This window comes from Pezoporus wallicus, unplaced genomic scaffold (genome assembly GCF_028554395.1).
Source record: "Pezoporus wallicus isolate ANWC-B61680 ecotype Strahan unplaced genomic scaffold, APGP_CSIRO_Pwel_v1 contig_7505, whole genome shotgun sequence".
Lineage (NCBI taxonomy): Eukaryota > Metazoa > Chordata > Aves > Psittaciformes > Psittacidae > Pezoporus > Pezoporus wallicus.
The window spans coordinates 3,943,260-3,964,327 of record NW_026638908.1 but is presented as its reverse complement, the minus strand read 5'-3'; the positions used below and the strand labels follow the sequence as shown (position 1 = coordinate 3,964,327).

General features: G+C 38.4%; 1 protein-coding gene across 1 annotated transcript in view; it reads right to left on the bottom strand.

The window, feature by feature from the left end:
• Positions 1-1,158: 1,158 nt before the first annotated feature.
• RFX6 (regulatory factor X6) overlaps positions 1,159-21,068 on the bottom strand; it is a 39,228-nt gene continuing 19,318 nt past the window's right edge. The window contains exons 7-19 of the mRNA XM_057413196.1: positions 19,930-20,037; positions 17,478-17,555; positions 17,271-17,384; positions 14,080-14,129; positions 13,439-13,598; positions 11,515-11,659; positions 10,174-10,283; positions 7,927-8,044; positions 6,729-6,851; positions 5,155-5,364; positions 4,013-4,522; positions 2,805-3,023; positions 1,159-1,931 (exon numbers count right to left, since the gene is read on the bottom strand). Of these exons, the coding sequence (XP_057269179.1) occupies positions 1,768-1,931; positions 2,805-3,023; positions 4,013-4,522; positions 5,155-5,364; positions 6,729-6,851; positions 7,927-8,044; positions 10,174-10,283; positions 11,515-11,659; positions 13,439-13,598; positions 14,080-14,129; positions 17,271-17,384; positions 17,478-17,555; positions 19,930-20,037 (2,109 nt within the window). The 3' untranslated portion in view covers positions 1,159-1,767. The remainder of the gene's footprint in view (positions 1,932-2,804; positions 3,024-4,012; positions 4,523-5,154; positions 5,365-6,728; positions 6,852-7,926; positions 8,045-10,173; positions 10,284-11,514; positions 11,660-13,438; positions 13,599-14,079; positions 14,130-17,270; positions 17,385-17,477; positions 17,556-19,929; positions 20,038-21,068) is intronic.

Sequence of the window (21,068 nt, the reverse complement as noted above, 5' to 3'; positions counted from 1 at the left end):
CAGGAATTATTAATAAGCTAGCACAATCAGTGCTCCTTGTGATGCAGTCAGATTTCTCATGATAGAAACTAAAGTTATACAGGATTAGGAGTACGAAACTTACCATGATACGCTACTATCAAAGTCCACAATATTCAGGATATATTGAGTAGGCTGAATGGAATACAGGTATCAACTAACCTCAGAAGACTGGATTTAAATGCAAATCTGAATCTGATATTGAGACAGTATGATTATAAAATAGCACCTGTTACTTCATGAATGGGTAGCAAGAAGCTTGCTTTGTAAGTGTGCGTTCTTCGTCCTCTTCAGTATCAGTAGTGAATATTCTTCACCTAACTTCTCCAGAAGTATACAGAAATGCATGTTTGTATATAGAATATCATGGCACTTGTAAAATATTTTTCTATTAAAATAGCCAGTTGGGAGGGTTGCAGTATTTTTTAATCATTGCTATTTCTGGTCTCAGTATACAGTTGCCCTAAACCCATGAAAGCTGATGGATGTTTTTTTGTGGATTTACACCAGCAGAAATTCTGGGTGCATAGCACAAGTAATTTTGAAATCCTGTGACATTTTGTGGCAGGCTGAGGAAGTTGGGGCTGTTCAGCCTGGAGAAGAGAAGGCTGCTTGGAGACCTCATAGCAGCCTTCCAGTATCTGAAGGGGGCCTATAGGGATTCTGTGGAGGGGCTCTTCTTCGGGGACTGTAGTGACAGGACAAGGGGTAGTGGGTTAAAACTGAAACAGGTGAAGTTTAGATTGGATATAAGGAGGAAGTTCTTTAGTGTGAGGGTGGTGAGGCACTGGAATGGGTTGCCCAGGGAGATTGTGAATGCCCCATCCCTGGTGGTGTCCAAGGCTGGGTTGGATGGCCTTGGGTGACATGGTTTAGTGTGAGGTGTCCCTGCCCATGGCAGGGGGGTTGAAACTTGATGATCTTAAGGTCCTTTCCAACCCTAACTATTCTATGATTCTATGATTCTACGATTCTGTGATTCTATGATTCTATGATTGTTTTGTTTGTTTCAGTTATCCGGCTACAGTGGCAGGCTACTGCAATTAGATTGCTTATATTTTAATGTTTTGTAGAGTTTGTTAAGAAAATGTGGTTTATTTTATAAGAAAGAAAGAAAAAAAACACAACAGAAAACAAAGCTCAATATCTTTTAGTTATTTCCTGAGGACTTTCACTTACACAAGTAGGCAGTAAATATTTGAAATTGACTTTCCAGAGCACAGCAGTAAAAAAGTAAGAATTTGGCTTAGTTTCATTTAAAACAGTAAAAATTGACCTTGTAAACATTTCCATAGGAGGTAGGATACATATATTTGACACTCTGTCAAATAAGAGAAAGTAAACAGTTACTCTGTGGTCCTAATAAATAATGAGCAACACAGGCATTAAATACACATTTTTATACAAAAAGATGTAAGTGAAAGACTAAAATAGCATTTTTAATAAATTAGGAATAGATGTAATCATTTCTTTACAACTTAAGTCTGTGCTTGCAAGAATCACTGGCTCTTTCTGCTCACCCAGAATTTTTGACTGAAAAATTGTAATGGTGAAAACAATCCTGAGTGATTCACAAGCAGGACCCAATTTGAATATAGCATTTTTTTCTCTGTGCAGGACTGCTAATATCCCTCCTTTAACACCTATATGTAATACTTTTCTATTCCATCAACTTGGAGGGGATTGTATCATAGCCTTAATATCTGGATTTGGAATGTAAGCTTAAAGGCACTGACATGACTCTCCCAGTTAAGTTCCTCCAGCAGCTGCTCCCATGAATACAGTGTTGATTGGTGGTAAAGATGACACCGTATCTCTGCTTGGTGGGCCATGGGGCTCCAGATTTTCCTGAGAAGGGAACTGACCAAGTGTTCCATACATGCACTGGGAAGATGTGGTTTGCATGTTTGAAGCTGTGGGGAAAAAAAAGGTTACCTTAATTGCAAGTTTTCTATCTCCTGGATTTAACAAAAAAAACAATCCAATTTGATCTGATGGAGACCTTATCTACCAGGCACACTATCTGAAGGGTGGAAACGTCAACACTTCTGTACTACACTCAATTTACCTATACTTCAATAAATTTTCTTCAGTGGCACTGAATTCTTGCAGAGCCTTAATGGGGTAAGTAATGTCTGATCTTTTGTGCGAGGCTAACAGGTAAGCAGTAGGAAGAGGTAATCAACAACAAAACAAACAGTGCCTTAGTTTATATCTTCCATGTAACCCTTTTTTGGAATGTGAGACAAAACTCAGATGCCCTTTATTTAATGCACATACCAAAACAAACCCTTTGGGGTTAGGTAATTTCACCTAAAACTCACTGTCAGTGAGAGCTTTGCCTAAGACACACAGTTATGGAAGCACAGGACAGGAAGGGACTATGCCATAAGCAGCATATGTCTAGACATCTCTGACCCAGGGTTCATTTGATCTGTGTGACAGTGAGTATCCTTAAGAGCCCTTAGAAGAATTCAGTCCATTATTAGGTCACTTAATAGATAGTAAGTGTTTTCTAATATGGATTTTTCTGCAACTGAGACCCAGGCCAGTCATTCCAGTCCTCATAGACAACGTGTCACAGTCCTCCTTATGGAAGTGAAGAGTTATTAAACCCACAGTCCTGCAATATTAAGGAAAACACATCTTATGATGCCCTTGGTACTGAGCCATTTTATCTCAGTATTGCATCCTATATGCTATATATATGAGCTACAGTTTAATACTCATCACTTGTTCAGATGCTAAAAAGTTCATAGCTCTTCCTAGTCATTGGCTATACTTACACATAGGAGTCCGACAGGTGACTGAAGGTGAGGACTCTGTGTAGTATGAGCCTGTTTGTTTTCTTTCACTGTCATCCAAGATATTCAGTGGATCATGTATATCACTGTATGATGGCAATGATCGAATGCTGCTTACACTGCTGATTACAGAAACATGTTGATCCACCATTGTTCCAAGTCTGTGAGATTCTGGATAATTTATATTGTTTCCATAATACCCTATTGATAGGAGATTGGAAAAGAAAGCGGAGTGAAAATACAGCTGAGGAGAAAGGGTAGGGTAAGAGCCTGTGACAACCTGGGACAAAAGTTAATTGTTACCGGCTGAGTCCCTTGAGAGTAAGATTATTTATGTACTCATACATCCTAATAACATTAGAAACGTATGCAGTGATTGACCCAAAAGAGGGGTGGTAACATGGGAGTATAAAAGATCCTAAGAGTTCAGTCACGCCTTCAGTACAGAATTGCCCTTCCAGTCTAAGATCAAGAATCAAACAGTAGCCTACAGTTAGTGGCCATAAGAGACACCATGGAGACTCCTATCTACAGTTCTGTGCTCCCTTCTGAAGTGCACCGTCAAGGAAAGTACATGTGGAACAAAAATCTGCAAAAAAAATATACAAATCCATACAAATTCAATAATTACACTGTCTTTTTCTTCCAGAAGAGGGGGATAGCTTTGTTGACCATATCTCTAAAGCAGATTGGTGCAATAACTTTATGCTTGAAACAAGAGAAATATTAGGGATGATGTCTCAAACTAATTCTAATGCACATATTTGTACTTTGTCTCACCACCCTGACCTTGTGACTAGAATGGTCCATTATGCTGATCCCAGAGGTAAGCTATCTTATTCCTTCTCTGTTTCATAGTAGATGTTTGGGGGGCTTTTCAAGAGATTGTTAAATCACAAGGTCAGCCTGGTTTTGCTTCCTTTGTGCAAGACATGGCAGTGGTTCCAAAGTAAGATTAGCATAGGCACAGCAGATGCATTTGAGGTCTACCATGAATGCACCAAAGGAAAATACATTCTTAAGTTGCTTGTTAAGCTACTTTACAATCTCTGTGTGTCATCAGAGAAGTGCAAAACAGGAAGGTATAAATAACAGCTGAAAAACATCTTCTATAGAAAAAAGCAGATAAAAGGTGGTTTACTCCAGCAAGGAAGAGAAACAGAAGGGAAAAAGAAAATATCTATTAATACCATTGGAAGCATTAGCAGGATATGCTGGTGCTGGGCATGTAGACATGGAGTTGCTCAAGAAGTTGAAACTCCCAGTGTTCAGAAACTGCGTATTGTGTGCGTCCTGAGACATGGATGAGGGACCATAGCTAGAAGGGGATCTGGCATTGTATGGAGACACAGCACAACTGTTGCTGAAGTAGTCTCTGGAGAACTGCTGTTCACTCAAGGCACTGAAGCGGCTGTGCTCTGCTCTGTGGTGGTAAACTCCCGGAGTGGAATGGGCCTGAGTTCTGAACATCATCTGGTAATTGGAATTGTTTCCATAGTAATTCTGATTAGTTTGTGACAGTGTCTGGTAAAGGGGTTCTGAATAAGAAGAGCATTGTGAATGTGTAGATAACACTGGATCTACACTTGGAGGTCTCACAGCCATCGGCCCCTGGTTGATAACGCTTCCTCGGCTGACCATGGCTGGTGAAATAGGTGGAGTCATCAGGTGACCAGTGCTTTGAGACAGTTCCATCTGACCTGGAATAAATAAGCATTAGCTGCAATCAAAATTCATACTGCAGTACTGCTGAATAGAGCAGATCTGTTAAGGCACTGTCCCTCTAGTGACCCCCACCTATACAACCAATGCTTTTTAATCCATGGCTTCAGGGTACAAAGCTTCCCACTTTCATTCTCTGGCTTAGAGGCTGTCACATTCAATGACAATGTCCAGCAATTGGTGGAGTCACTAAACCTGGAGGTATTTAAAAGATGTGTAGATGTGCTTAGGGACATGGTTTAGCAGTGGACTTGGCAGTCCTAGTTTAACAGTTAGACTTGATGATCTTAAAGGTCTTTTTCAACCTAAGTGATTGTATTGTATGTATGTATGAAATACAAGTCACATGTGCTCCAGGTGTTACTGTTCATTCTGCCTTCACAAGAACCAGCCAAGAAGTATAGAATAGTTTTGCCACTGTTCCAAGAGGACCTGTTACTGGCAAGGCTCTACAATTGCCATCTTCTGTAAATCAACACAGAAGGTGAGTTCATCAAACATTATTTACTAGAGGTCATTATAAATGCATATGGTCATTACAGCAACATATTACTGTGGACTGAAAGCCTAACAAGCAAGAGAAGGACAAACTACAAGAACTGTTACGTACCTGCCAGATGCATATTCCCACTGTCTCCTGCGGCAAAAGGGTTCAGACCAGAAGATACACTGCTTGGCTGACTAGCCGACAAGGACACGTAGGTTTGCTCTGCTAGACACTCATTTTTGACTGAAGTGTCACTGGGCAGAGGAGCAGCTTTGTTACGATTTGCTAGGAAGCAAGAGCTGGGTGATGCAGTAAAGGTGGCTTTGCTTGCATCTGGAAGAGTAAGTGAAAACTCTTGGTGGCTGTTATATATGCTCATTGCACATAAATTCACCACGAGTATATAGACAACATATGAGCAGCCTGATTTGTTCATATTTTGCTTATTTTAAAACATAGTGACACCTCCATGTTTTGCATGTAGCCAATGAATACAAATATTGACCTAGTCTTAACCTTCTCAGTGGAATTGTTTGTATCATATTCCCTGACCACAGATCGACATCACAGAGTATCAGCTTCTTACTGGAGCCATCATAGTGAAGGTACAAATCAGACTGATTCCCTTGTAATAGGAGTCAGCAATGAAGTCAAGTAAATTGCACCAAGAGTGAACCAAGCTTATGACACTTCATCCTAAAGAATTAACAATAGGAATTTTAGAATGCTTGAACTCTGTTTTCATACTGCTATCTAGAGAAAAGCATTTGTTTTACTCAGTAGTTGTACAGTTTTGTGCAGATTATTGAAAAAGTCAGTGGAAGTTTTGCTATTCTTCAGTGGAAACCAGGACTTTATGGTTTCAAGGACTTCACCTAAATATCCAAGCATAAGGCAACTGCTACACAGAACAAGTTTTTTCCTGAATGATGAATTAAAAACATCGACTGTCAGACAAATTCTATGCAAGTTTCTTGCAGCAAAGGGCAGATTTAGAGTAACAACAACCAAAAAGTTAAAGAATGATTGCTGGTTCTAATGTTAATAAAAAATATTTCAGCAGAGCTATTTTTATACAGTCAAGTTTCACTGAATTTTTGGGGATTAAGTTGGACTTAAATTTGATCCAAATTAAACTTCATTTTTATAGCAAAGCGCCTGGAGAATATGACTTCAAACTGACTAACCTTGAAGAAGCCTGGTAGATGGAAAGTGTTAAGGTTTTTAAATTCATTTTGTTTCTCTTCCACACTGTAATACTTCAGCCAGATGCTAAACAGGGCCCCAAATTTGTGTTCCAACCTTGCAGGAACAGTTACATTTTAGCAACATTTAATATGTTCCTCGTTCCAGGCCCAATTGAAGCTTTGGCAGAAAAACTGGATTAGGAATTTCTGCCTTTTCTGCTAGTTATACCTCTTTTCATACTTCAGTTTGTGGCCCTTCAGATGTACCTACAAGTGTTTGTTGTACCCACAGATCCAGTGTATTCACATTCCCACAAAATGTTATTAAGTGAACTATGGTTAGGAAGGTGGGAATGAATTGCTGAGGGGTCACAAGCTTTTCAAGTGAATTTGACAATGTTGAATATAGCTAGACCTTCAGGAGAAGACAGTAAGCTTGTTTCTGTTTAAACAAATAAGCCAATTTCTAAAAATAAAGGAGTACATTTAAAAGAACCAAGCTCTAGTTACCTAAATTCTTCATGTATTTGTCCAGTAGATTTTGGAGTTCTTGTTCTTTGTCATTGTTGAACTGTGTCTCCATGGCGAGCAGGATGTACTCATCTAGTAGCATGCGGATCAAATGAAAAGAACCTTTGGGAGGAGAAAGAGAGAGAGTAGCTAAGTTATCTTTGTGACCATCTCTCACCACTCTACAAGAAGTGAGTGAAACAAACAAATAATTGTGGACTTTAAATGACCCGGCAAGACCAACATGGTATAGTGCCTAAGTTCTAGCTCTAATCTCTCTTTGCACTGGCCCACCTAGCTCAATTGTTTACTGTCCTGTAGGCTATTTGACCACTAATTACATCAAAGAAAAATACTGATGAAAGTGAGACATGCTTTATACTTGAAGAGGGCACACAGTGGAGCTAGATAAGGCCAAAGTCTGCTAGAATGCCTCTGCTCTGCTTCTGTTTGCCTTGTGCTAAATAACCAGACAATAACTGGTGAAGTCTTTGACCTTATTTCAAGGATTCACATTAAAAATGTGTGTCTCCTTACAGCCATTTAAAATGCACTCTGAAATTTTAAATTGCAATTTACCTGCAGCCAAACTTAGGAAATCATGTACTAGATTCACAGTGAGTTTCACTTGCTCTACCATCTTCTATTTTATAAAAGGTTCTTTCTGAAAATCTCCAAAAATGTAAACACTTCCAAAGACGGACATGTGAAACTTACGTTTTAAAAACCACAAACTGTTTAATTGACTGTCTACTGATCCCAGAATTACATCAGTGGTGATCTGCCAAATTTATTGTGCTTGTGTTAAAACGTAATATGCACAAGAACTTCTGCACAGCAGTATTTTAATTATTTTTTTTTTTGGCAACTGATCCACATGTAAAACTAATGATTTAAATCTTCTGTCGCCTACACTGAGGTATGCAGCTATATTTCCATTGCCATGTCAAAACAAACACAGCTTTTCAAATGCAAAAAAAAAATACCTTTTAAAAATGAACATGACACTGCTCACCAACAAAATATTGCTAGCATTTACAATGAAAGGCTAGTTTGAAAAGCACATTATACAGTATTTGTGGCTTTAAACAAAGAATCTTTAGACTGGGATATGTTCCTCTGCTCAGGAAATGGTGGAAAGCTGGTAAGTGTTAGCACATATGTACAAAACATGAGAGATTTTACAAAGCCTAGGTACCAAAACTTGATGCGTTGTTTAGAGTTAGATTATGCATCACTCGAGCACCAAAAAAACTCCATTTGAGAAGGAAGTCTTGAGCTCTCTTCTTTAATGACCTCCCATTTTGCTTGCTTGCCTGAAAGAGAGTAGTAAGATACTGGTAAATATGCCAACTTGTTTTCTGCACACACAAGAATTGAATGTTTGTGAGAGTTCAAGGAGTCTTTGACTTGAGCTGATGTGACAGGGTTGGATCAAGCTGCCTCGTTCAAACTATCTTCATAATATGTGTCCTAAAGTGATAAAGAGCATCATTCATTTATTTCAGTTCAACCACAGCAGAGGTCTGACAACGTCAGATGATGCAAACAGCTTAGTGCTTGGGCTCTGCTGTGCCCTGAAGGCATACAAATTGCCTCATATTCTAGTATTAAAGATGCCAAAATGTTCTGTAAATATACAGGTGTACAGGGCAGAAATAAATTTTAAAAACCCTACCCTCTGCCACTATGTTATTCCATATAAACAGGGAGATAAGTCTTTGTACTTGAATGTAGTCTAACACTGGCCAGACTCTCTTACAAAATGGTATGCTTACTAACATAATACTGACACTTTTAATGCTGCTCATTTCATGCTGTCACTTCGCTCTGGCAGTGATTTTTTCGTGTGGTAATGTATGCCCTGTTGCTTTCTCAAACAGCAAGCAGAAAGAAGCTGTTGTGTGAATTTGACAGTAACTGCAATTTGGCATGAACAGAAGGCAGACAGCAACGGAAGGATTACATGTTCTGTAAATTATTAGCTTCTGCTTATTTGACCTAGCCTCCTATCAGGAATCACTGGTATTTCTTACCCTTAACTACAGGAAAACAATGCTAGGAACCATACCTGTTAACTTTAATAATAACATATCACATAGTAGAATGCTGAATGAGAGAGAGTGTCACCCTTTCTGCCTGGCTTCTTTATCAGAAATTGTCTTCTGAAATTGTGGAATGAATTTTAGACCATAATCATTCAGTTGTTTGGATAAGTTGTGATTGCTTAGCTTCAGTGGGAGTTTTGAGGACTTGCTTTGGCTCTGCTACCCTGAATCATTCGAAGCTCCCCACTGTGCTGATCACTTATGACAGCAAATATCAGGAAACTCAAAGAGCTTTAAAGGAAAGAAATTATCACTGTCTCCATTGAAATTTGGGAAAACAGGTGAAGAAAGGAAAAATGATTGTTTTGTAAGTGGCAGAGTCACTGTCCTGCAAGTCGGTCAAAGCTAACTGCACTGCCTCCTCATCCTGCATCCATTCATATGAAGTGCTCCCTTAAATGGCAGACAAAATATTCCATTTCCAGATAGAACAAGACCTGATGAGAAGAACAGTGTTCAGCTCTAGCAAGCAATGGGTAACAATTTATTCTGCTAGTTCACATTAATTAGAGTTATGTATTGGTAAATATCTCTTACTTGAGCTATAACATAGAATTCAATTATTTTGTTCTGAGCCATAGTATAATCATTTATACGTAACTACATGCATATAAAATACTTGTGATTATAAAGCATCTTGTAAATCAGGAGTTAAAAAAACAATCCCATCAAAACCATCAATTACCGTGTTAAGAACCATAACAAAGCTACAAAACTGCATCATTTACCCTGGTCTGTAGAAATCCTTCTACAGGTTAGCTACTTCTGAATCCATCTGCTACATTAACTTACACCATTCAAATACCATGAAACCACAGAATGGTAGAATGGTTTCGGTTAGAAGGACTTAAAAGATCATCTAGTTCCAACCCCCCTGCCACAGGCAAGGACACCTTCTACTAGACTAGGTTGCTCAAAGCCCCATCCAATCTGGCCTGAACCTGGAAATAAAGAACTGATTCTCGAAGGAACAGCTTCTGCTCATTCGCTGAGCAATATACCTGTGTTTCTGCATACACGTATAAGGTGGATGGATTTCTTTCATGTACACTGATACTTTCATGTTAAGATACTTCTTAAGTTTGTTGCACACATAAGACCACTTAACAGCACTCAATATGATTAATTGGAACTAATGGCACTGGAACCTTTCTCACCAAATGAAGAACTTCCCTGTTACAATAAGGAGATGGGAGCAGAGATAAGAATTCCACAAAGGTAACCAATAGGACTACCTAAATGTAAAGGAACTGTGTAAGTAAGCGGACTGTCTGACTGTGTAAGGAGTAAGGGCAGTAGGATTTGGTCTTGAGTCAGACAGAACATTTGAAAGGTACCTTGATAACCCTTTGCTCAACCACAGTATCCAACCATTCAACAAATGATTCCACAGTGGCATTCTTCTTTAGAAGGTCCTTCAGTTCTTGGAACACTGTAACAGAGTCATCTACCATGTAAAAAGGAGAACATATCATTTCATGCCATTCTGAATGTGAGAAAAAGCCACTCACCAGCAATATGACAATACTGTAGCATGGAAAGGAAAAGCAAAGAATTAGAGCAGTAAAGAAATAAGCAATTCCCCAGCAAAGCAAGCAGATACACATTCATCACACATACATATTTAAACTACTTAAGCATTACAGTGATACAAGTTGTAAGACAATGAAGTTTCACAATAAAAGAAAAAAAAAAATCTGTTAATTTCAATTCCTTTTAAGATTCAGCCTTGAAAACATTTTTATTAGTCTAGTTGTAAAGCTTTATCTGTGACTTTGCAGATTTGTACACTTTTTTAGGTTTACCTTATATTTTACAAGTTTCTCACAATATAATGTAAATCTAACTCCATAAACTCCCATTTTCAAAAAAAGTGCCTGAACAACCAGTTAGGTCTCTACTTTTCTCTTTTTTTTTTTTTTTTTTAAACCAGTGTGGAAGAGCACAGGGAACAAAATAGAAAACAATTACACCAAATGTAGGAAATGGGCAACTGAAATGAAAATATGAATAGGTTTCTGAACTATTAAAGACAACAAACTTTCATGATCAAGTAATAATATTTACAGGACAACACACTGCTATTCCTTTCAGCTCTCCAAACTCTGATCAACATGATTCCTATGACAAAAGTTACCCTTTTAATAGAGAAAAAGGGTATTTCTTTTTAACAACAGGTATGTAATATGAAAGTTAACACTCTCCACTCTAATTCTGTGTATGAAAATAGCTGTTATACTTCATAGAAAATTATGTATTTTGTTAAAGAACAACATGCATAAAAAAAAAATCTGTTCATAAAAAGAAATGTAAAGTAGCTCAAATGTTCATTAAATTAAGCCATAATGATGTGGAATTTTTGAGACATATTTCAAAAATTGATCTGTGCTAATATGCTCATATCATTAGGACAAAACTGAAGAGATTTGATTACACTTAGCAACTGACATGTGAATGATTTCTTTAGCAACTGTTTGTGACTTCTCAGCCAAGCTTCTGTTCTTGTAGGACATCCTAGGGCAACTAACTGGTTTTCTTGAGATACTGAAGTTAACACAGAGCTAGACTAGAGGATGTAGGGCATCTGTGTGCCTTTTCTCAGTCCAAGTAGGCTAGCATGGTATGGAATGAAAAAGCAAATTACTTTTAATGATACATATATATCACCATGAACTTACATTCACTGTAGACCTCCCCATCAGAGTCTGCGCTCCCTGAGACTGCAAGGAGTGCCTGAGATGCAATACTATTCAAATCAACTTTTTCAATGTCTGACACCATGGAGTTGACCACATGCTGATCAAAAAGGGCTGGCCGAGCAATCTGGAAGAGAAGTAAATGTAAAATGTTGTGACTCTGTCATGGTTTAACTGCAGCCTGCAACTAAGCATCACACAGCCACTCATTCATTTCACATACCTCCGCGGGATGGGGGGAGAATTGGAAATGTAAAATAAGAAAACTCATGGGTTGAGATAAAAACAGTTTAACAATCTAAAAAAAAAAAAATAAAATGACAATAACAGTAACAATACCAATAATAGTAATAATAGTAAGGAAAAGGGAAAAAAATAACAGAAAATACAAACCAAGAAAGACGAGTGATGCAAATGAAAACAGTTGCTCATCACCAACCAAGTCCCTGGGCAGTGTCCCCTCTGCCACCCTTCCCTCAGTTCTTATTGATGAGCATGATGCCATATGGTATGGACTATATTCCTTTAGTCACTTCGGGTCAGCTGTCCTCGCTGTTTCCCTTCCCACATTCTTGCCCACCCACCACCTACTCTATGGTGGGATGAGAAGCAGAAACGGCCTTTGCTCTCTGGAAACACTGCTCAGCAGTAATGAAAACATCTCTCAATTATCCACACTCTTTCCAACACAAATCCAAACCATTAACTCTATTCAAGCCAAAACCAGCACACACCCACAGCTGGGGATCACCTCAGGGAGGGAATAACCCCTCAGAGAAGAATCACAGAATCATAGAATAGCTAGGGTTAGAAAGGACCTTAAGATCATCTAGTTCCAACCCCCTGCCATGAGCAGGGACACCTCACACTAAACCATGCCACCCAAGGCTCTGTCCAACCTGGCCTTGAACACCACCAGGGACAGACCAGTCAAAGCTTCCCTGGGCAACCCACTCCAGTGCCTCACCACCCTAACAGTAAAGAACTTCCTCCTTATATCCAATCTAAACTTCCCTGTTTAAGTTTTACCCCTTGTCCCATCACTACAGTCCCTAATGAATAGTCCCTCCGCAGTCTCCCTATAGCCCCCCTTCACATACTGGAAGTCTGCTATGACTACTGTGTTTGTTACTGCGCTCAAAATTTAAACATATTCTGTTTAATCATGGCTGGGGTTTTCATAGAACAGTTGAGAAAATGTTTCCCTTCCACTAGACTTCTAATGCTTTCCTAATGCATCTTTCTATCAGATTATCTTCCTGATGTCACATATGTGCTACTTCTGTCTTAATATTCATGAAAGAGAAAACTAAGTTAAGATGAATATATGGTGCATGAGGATTAACACCTCAAAGGCCAAGCTGTTAGCACTTAAGTTCCCAAAAGACATTTTATCCTTTTGTATAATCTACCAAACCATCACATGGAGGTGCCTTCTAATTGCAGATCCCTGTATCCTAGCCAAGACAGCCTTGGAGCCCTTGGCTACCTGTCACTAACACATTCTCCTTCCAGTCAGAACTCAAAACCAAATAAGCTCACTAAAGGACACCATGGAAAAGACAGCAAACCTTTGCTAGGCAAGAAGGATGCTTGCTATTTTCCAATTTGGAACTAAAACAAATACAGATATATTACGCTTCATCATTTGATTGCCTAATGTTCCCATGAAAGTATTTCATTATAACCATGGTCTTTTCTCTCTTTTCCACTAAAAAAGTTTGAAGTTTTGGTCAGATCTATTTATCATCATTTCCTTCTTGTGTGGTTAATACTACAAGATGTTAAGTGTTCCATAGCTGAAGTCGAACCTTGAAAAAATAACGCATTGTATCTCCTAGCCTGAAAGGTGCATGAAATATAATTGACTTTTATTTATATATATATATAGGCTTATTTTTTTTACCTGTGCTAGGTGTAGGAATGATGTCTGTCGTTTCAGGGAGGAAACAAATCTTCGCGCAATAGGCAGTTTCTTATCTGTCAGGTTTTCTGGTAGGTTTTCCAAAGAGGAAACAACCCACTGTTCCCAGTTTTTTGCAAAATTTCTTATATCTGCCAGTAAACTATAAAGGAAAAAAAAAAAGTGTTTTAGAGAAACATCAATAAAATTTGCCTTGCATTTATTTAAATAATTTATTTAAATAATTCAGAGACAATTTATAATAATGCTTAAATATTATTGCGGTGCATAGGCTACAAACCTGAAAAATAGTCTGGAAAAAGGTAACAATTATTTTTCTTTAAGCACCACATGTACATTTATTTCTTTTTTGATCTTACAGGGCGTTAGTGTAGAAGAAGCCTATTACAATATATCCAACAAGCCAGTAAAATGGGACATTAAAATACTGTGTAACGTTCAATATACTGTGTAATGTTCTATAACTGTCTTCAGACCCAAGTGTACTTTGCCATACATGTGCTACTGTTCTGAAAAAGAGAATAAATATTTTAAGAACATTTATCTGGGATATAGAATTTCTGCTCTTTACCTTGAATATGCCTAACAAACATCATTTAGCATTATTACTGACAAATACCTACCTTTCTGGCATTTCTTGCATTGTTGCAGGGATAAGTACATCAGTAAGGACCTTCAAAAAAGTAACAGAAAATTATATCAAGCTTCCACTGGCCATTTATTCACTCATATCTTTCTTGTCTACTTAGATTGCACAGTGATAAGAACAGGAAATTAATGCAGAATAAACCCATTCAACTTATTTTCCAGACACTTGAAGTGTTATTTAAAGCAGTAATTATTTGAAGTGATTAAGTTATTTAAAGTGACAGGTTATTTAAAGTGATACTGAAGCGTTTGAGGCCAGTTTGGACGGGGCTTTGAGCAACCTGGTCTAGTAGAATGTGTCTCTACCTGTGGCATGGGGGATGGAATTTGATTATCCTTAAGGTCCCTTTCAGCCGTCAATGATTCTATGATTCTATGATATTTATATACCTAGATTTCTCCCATCACTATTAGATAGGAACATATGAGATATTTTTATATTTAGGTAGCTCCCATGCTTAATGTATGCCAGCATGCCAGTAAAACAGGAAAGTGCTATCACTCCCATGATAGGGAAATCAGTAGAAGTGAGATGCATAAACACTTCGTCCCCTCTAGAATCACTGTGAGTCTAAGTAAAGCATGTCCTAAGTCCTCATGTGCTATTAGCCACTTGACTCTTCTCTCTGCCATACTGAATGTGGCACTGAATGGGTTCAGAGTTTTGGACAAACCCCTGATAGCTAAGTATGATGTAGAGCTGTTTAGGAAAAAAACTACGCCATCTGGCATGCCTTCTGGGGAATGTTATTGCAGAGGGCAAAGCTGTCAGCTTATATCCTAAAAATCTGTTTCCACTACTGATGTAATTGGTTTGATAACAACACAACAAAATTTCTCCTTCTTTCTGCCAGCTGTGCTGTCAAGAATATCTAACATTATTATAAGTGAGAAACAGTAAGACACAAAGAAGACACAATAGTAAAATGATGAACTTTTGAGAAATTCCGTCTTACTTGATTTATAACTTAGGGCTCCTGTAGTATTTCTTCTTCTGTCACATTAAAAACTTATTACAAATAAAATTAATATTGGCAGCACTTTTAGAGAAAGGAAAACCTCATAAACTTAAGGTACATTATAACCTCTACAAGTAATGAGGCTTAATGGCTCATCTCCAGGGCAGTAATTATGATTCTTGATGCTAATTACTGTTACATCTCCCTGCCAGCTAAAACACCTCTTCTAACTTTACAGTTTGATATGTTTTTAGTAAATACATAGTTTCATCTTTTCTGGATTTTTTCCACCATGTTTTTGTACATTAAAGAATGAAATAGATGGCTGTGACACACTCAGTGATAAATAGTCCCAAGTCCCTTGCTTTGACTGCTTGGTGTTCTACCATTAGCCCTTATAGTTATTTCTTCCCATTGATATGTGGTCCTGAAATTTGTTAAAGAGATGACAAAACTTTTCTATTCATATGGCATGTCCTACCAAAGGAACTTAAAGTACTTGGCAGCTATTAATTAATGAACTGATCTGATGTTCCAAATTAAAAGCTCCAGTGCCATTACATTTTTTTCCCCAGTGTTCTATTATAGAATCATAGAATCATAGAATAGTTAGGGTTGGAAAAGACCTTAAGAACATCAAGTTCCAACCCCCCGGCCATGGGCAGGGACACCTCACACTAAACCATGCTACCCAAGCCTTCGTCCAACCTGGCCTTGAACACCACCAGGGATGAAGCATTCACAACCTCCCTGGGCAATCCATTCCACTGCCGCACCACCCTTACAGTAAAGAACTTCCTCCTTATATCCAAACTAAAATTCCCCTGTTTAAGTTTTAACCCATTACCCCTTGTCCTATCACTACAGTCCCTAATGAAGAGTCCCTGCCCAGCATCCCTATAGGCCCCCTTCAGATACTGGAAGGCTACTATGAGGTCTCCACGCAGCCTTCTCTTCTCCAGGCTGAACAGCTCCAACTTCCTCAGCCTGTCTTCATACGGGAGGTGTTCCAGTCCCCTGATCATCCTCGTGGCCCTTCTCTGGACTTGTTCCAACAGTTCCATGTTCTTTTTATGTTGAGGACACCAGAACTGCACACAATACTCCAGGTGAGGTCTCACGAGAGCAGAGTAGAGGGGCAGGATCACCTCCTTCGACCTGCTGGTCATGCTCCTTTTGATGCAGCCCAGGATACGGTTGGCTTTCCAGGCTGCGAGCGCACACTGAAGCCAGCTCATGTTCATTTTCTCATCAACCAACACCCCCAAGTCCTTCTCCACAGGGCTGCTCTGAATCCCTTCTCTATGAACCAATACTGACCTTACAGTACTCCTCAGTTTCACTTAGTTTCAGCTATTTCTGTGATCATGCAGTTAACTAGATTAAATAACACATATGGCACAAAACCTCTGCAAAACAAATGTTCCATAGATTTTTTTAAACCCCCAAAAATTCAGAGTGCAGCAGTTTTGCTGGTACATCCAGCAGCATAGGAATAGAAGCAGAGTGTAGCAGGCAGGAGAGGCAGGAATATCTTAACCCAGTATTCTTCCCGCTTTGTAACATGAAGCCTCGGCCTGACATAACCTGTGAGTAGCAGATTTGAGTGTGGAATTACCTCACTGATTTGTCACAGACTGTCTTTGTTGGTAGAAACTGCAGCAATCATAGACTCAGAGAATGGTTTGGGTTGGAAAGGACCTTAATAACATTTAGTTCCAACCCCCCTGCCATGGGCAGGAACACCTCACACTAGACCATGTCACCCAAGGCTCTGCCCAACCTGGCCTTGAACATTGCCAGGGATAGAGAATTTACCACTTCTTTAGCCAGCCTGTTCCAGTGCCTCATCACCCTTACAATAAAGAACTTCTTCATTATGTCTAACCTGAATAATCTTTTAAGTAAAAACAAGGCTTCAGTTTCCATCCAGTCTTAATTTAGCCTTGTCGGTGAAGCAGCCAAGCAAGTAGGTCAGGATTTCACTATTACTGTACATCCTGTAGTCACATAACAAGTGGTCAGCAGAGCTGAGACTGGACTTCAGCTTTTACATGCACCAAATTTCATTATTTCAACTGAATCCTTCCTGATTTACACAAATGAGAGGCAGAAAGCAGCCACAGCATCCTGTTACTCTAACTTCAATGTTGTTTTAACACAAGCAGAAGCTGTAATGTACCCATGAAGCTAAATGCTTAACTTACCTTATACAGTATTGAGTCACAAACACAGAAGATGTCAACAATGATGGGATTTTCAAGCAGAGGAAGAAGATGGTCGGGCATTCCTTGCCAAAAATGTAATAAGAAATGCTGAATCTAAAGGAGTAAGAACGAGATTCATGGACATAAATAACACTTCCTTGTCTCCCTGTGCACATATACCAAGAATGTGTGTTCAAACAACCTTACCTCTTCGAAGTTCCCATTAATTGCATTGTCAAGGACACACTGACAGTGTGTCTTGTACATCATGATAAGAGTATCTACCTATTTTGGAAGAAAGAAAGATTAAACAGAGTTTCTTAGCTCTCCACTGCTAGTGATGTAGATTTCTGCTTTCTGTAGTTAGTATTTAAATATAGAATATAAATTGCATTACAATGAATATGCACAAATAGGCAGCCTGTATAGCCAGAAGTAATGAGGAGGTGACTCTAGATTTTATTGACATCTTTGAGTCTTGATGCTGTTGTCAGAAATGTAACATCTGAGACTCTATACACTGTGAAAATGTGGCTATCAAAGCAAAGCAATAGCTAGATTAGCCAGTCAGATGGCAAAGTAAATTCCCCTTTCTGAAGCTAAGATTAATCCCAAAGAGTAGTTCAAGTTAATCATTAGGCTACTATAGGCGTCTATGAGTGTTCTGAACCATCATCTGGTTAGACAAATGAGAAAATAGCTGCCAGTCATTTGGTCAAAGTTTAATCACGGCTTTACATGAACAGAACTTTAAAAAGCAGAACTCCCTTTCATCTCATCAGGCTAATTTATCTGAGTGGAGTGTTCCCTCACTTTAACAACTCTTCAGAGGTATTACAAGACTTTGTAAAACATAGTAAATTTTAAAATCTGTATCAGATTATAAACCAAGAAATTTTATAAAGTATCTTAAGGAGAGAAAAATGCTAGCAAAACCATTCTTACGGTCCTGAATCACAGGAAGTTTGTCACAGCTTGTGAACTTCTCTGGCAAACCAATATCAGGTTTCAAATGCGCCTAGTACCACCTTATTTCAATAGGTTTAGCATACAGATTTCTTTGAAAACAGACCTTGCTGACTTTCAGATCTGCTTCTGTAATTACATATCTTTGAAAAACACGGGCAAAGTGTGAGACTCAAGAACATTTTAGAGTTTTGTTGTTTTATTTTTTGAAGGGGTTGATGGAAGTTAAAGGTTTGGGTAAGCTTTTTTCAGAAACTTAAAATGAAGAAATTATCAATCTATTTTAGTGCTGGCTCCTACATTTATTAATTCCCCAGAGATTTCAGTTGCCTGCAGATTCTGAGGAGTTTAATGCAGGAATCAAACTTCATGAACAGGATTTCTTCAACAGAGTACCTAAATATCTTAGGTTCAGCAACCCTTGGCCAGACAAGGTGAAGGAAGTGAAAGATGGTAAGAAAATAAAACAGGACACAAGACAACAAGGAATGAGGAAAAAGCAGCAAGGAAAGAGAGAGCAGCAGGCACACAGGAATTCATCTCTCTTCCCATAGTCTTCTCATAACTCCATGAGTCTGTCCACAGCCATCTGCAAAGCTATGCTGAGCCCCTCATCGTCTGGTTCAAACATCAGAGCAATTAAATGCTTCAACCCAAAATGAAGATAAAATGAGTTGCATCTTTTTCTTTATTGTTGGAGTGGTAAAACTCAATTTTGCTTACACTGCTGTGTTGGGTCTGCATGGAATCTCAAATGTTCTTCAGATTTAAATGTTACAAGAATGCTGTATATATGAGAAATGCCAGTTCACTGATGGGAGACTGTAACAGCAGTTGATGCACACAATTCTTGTGTTTTCTTTAGGAGCTGTAAGATTTCTAGCTAAGATCTCTGTCCTACAGATGGCTCCTTTTGTTCAGTCCTCACAATAGGAATCCTTGGCTTCACCACTTTCAAAGATTAAACTTTAGAGGAAGGGATCATAAACCAAAAAGCTTTAAAGCAACATTTCTCAAGATGATAGCCAACATCATGACCTGTACTGGAGGCTAAACTGGAGAGTTCTTAATGTGTATCAAAAGGTTTCCAGCACAATTCAGGGATGTAGCCACCTGTAATGTGACCAGAAATAACACAAACGTAGCACATAGGCAAGGAGTCAAAGACCTAAAACATATGTCAGCAATACTTCTAACTGAACAGTTACTTTTAGGATGAGCAATACTAAGTATTGATTTAGGGAACAAAATTTTACTAACTAAAAAAAATAATATATGTTCAGATTTTCAGTTTCTTTTCAAGCAATTAATCAAAAAGAGCAAAGTTCATCTAATTATTTGTTGTGAATTTGTTCTGATCTAGTCAGAACAAAATTTACCTTAAAACCAAAGACATTTAGAACGAATACAACTCTCAGTTATTTGTTTGTTTTGCTCTCCCATTCTTACATACCATCAGTGTGTAAAATACCAGGTCAGTTAATAGGTAAATAATTCAACCACCTTTCCAGTGGAAAGCCAGTTAATCGGTGTTGGTAAAGGTTTGCCCCCTCTATAAATCAGTCACCTCTGTTTGATTATGGACATTTCTGGCTCTTTCATGTCAATACCTCAAAGGCTAAGATATGGAGAAACATTCTGTGGTAATTTTTGATCTGTAAGTAAGTCAGAAGAGAAGTAGCTCACATTTTACCTTGTCTTTAGAAATGCACCCTTGAAGCAAAAGGTGTTGAGCACTTGGAAACTCTGGGAGGAGAGTCCCAGTTTTGGAACTCAGAGAATATTTACGAGTGAAACCACCCTGAAATGGAAGGGAAAAAATAGGAGCATTGAAATAACCAATACAGATTCAACTGAAACCAGAAATCCATGCTAAGTTGCATATTATCTCACAAGTCTCTCAACATTCCTGAATATTTATGTTCAGATAATCCTTCAAAATACTGATTCATATCTGGATTTGAGTTCCAGCTCAGGAAGGTAAATAGATATGTGCCAGATCTAAACTCTACCAAATGCAGTTTTCAGAGTAATGCAGCCTTTAAACCACATTACTTCATGTAATTCTATGACCTTTGGGTTGATCTATGTTTAAAAACTGAAGTAAAAAATTCTCTCCTCTACAGTGTGGACTGTCATACCCTCATGAAGACCCTCATACCCTCATGGAGATATAAAACCCTAAGTTTTATTTAATATGTATCTTGCTAGTAGAAGGATCTAGAGTAGTGGAGATATTATTGTTCTTCCTTGCTCTCTTCTTGTTCCAATAGCACGGCAATAGTGACTTCTGCTGGTTTACTATGGCAACCATTATTTTAGTTGATCATGAAGTCTGATGTTATAGTGTTATGAATGTGATGGTATGTAGGGTCTACAGACACTTACGACCTAAATATTTAATATTAATCTCTTTGTGATTGTTGCAGACTTGACATGAAGCCCCAGTTTCATATATCAGTAAGAATGGTATTCTTGGACATTTAGTGTTCTCCAATTATTGCTGAGACACAGTCAATGTTGACCTTGATACAAGTTAAATTCCTCCTGAATTATGCTAAATTCTGCTGAGTTTCTTTCAGTTCTTAAGAGTTCTTAAGCCTCTTAAGCTGCTTTAGCTTGTGACACCTGAAATACTGTAGACACATCTTGTACTAGTGACAGATTGAAAAAATACCTTGAATAACTATTAGGTGCTAACCTTTGAAGAGATGGGATTGAAGGGTGAAACAACAAGCTGCCTTGTATATGTGGATACTGACTGTTAAGCAACATATGGCAAATCAACCCTTATTTAGACTCCTAATACTTGCACAGAATCTGATTCAGTCT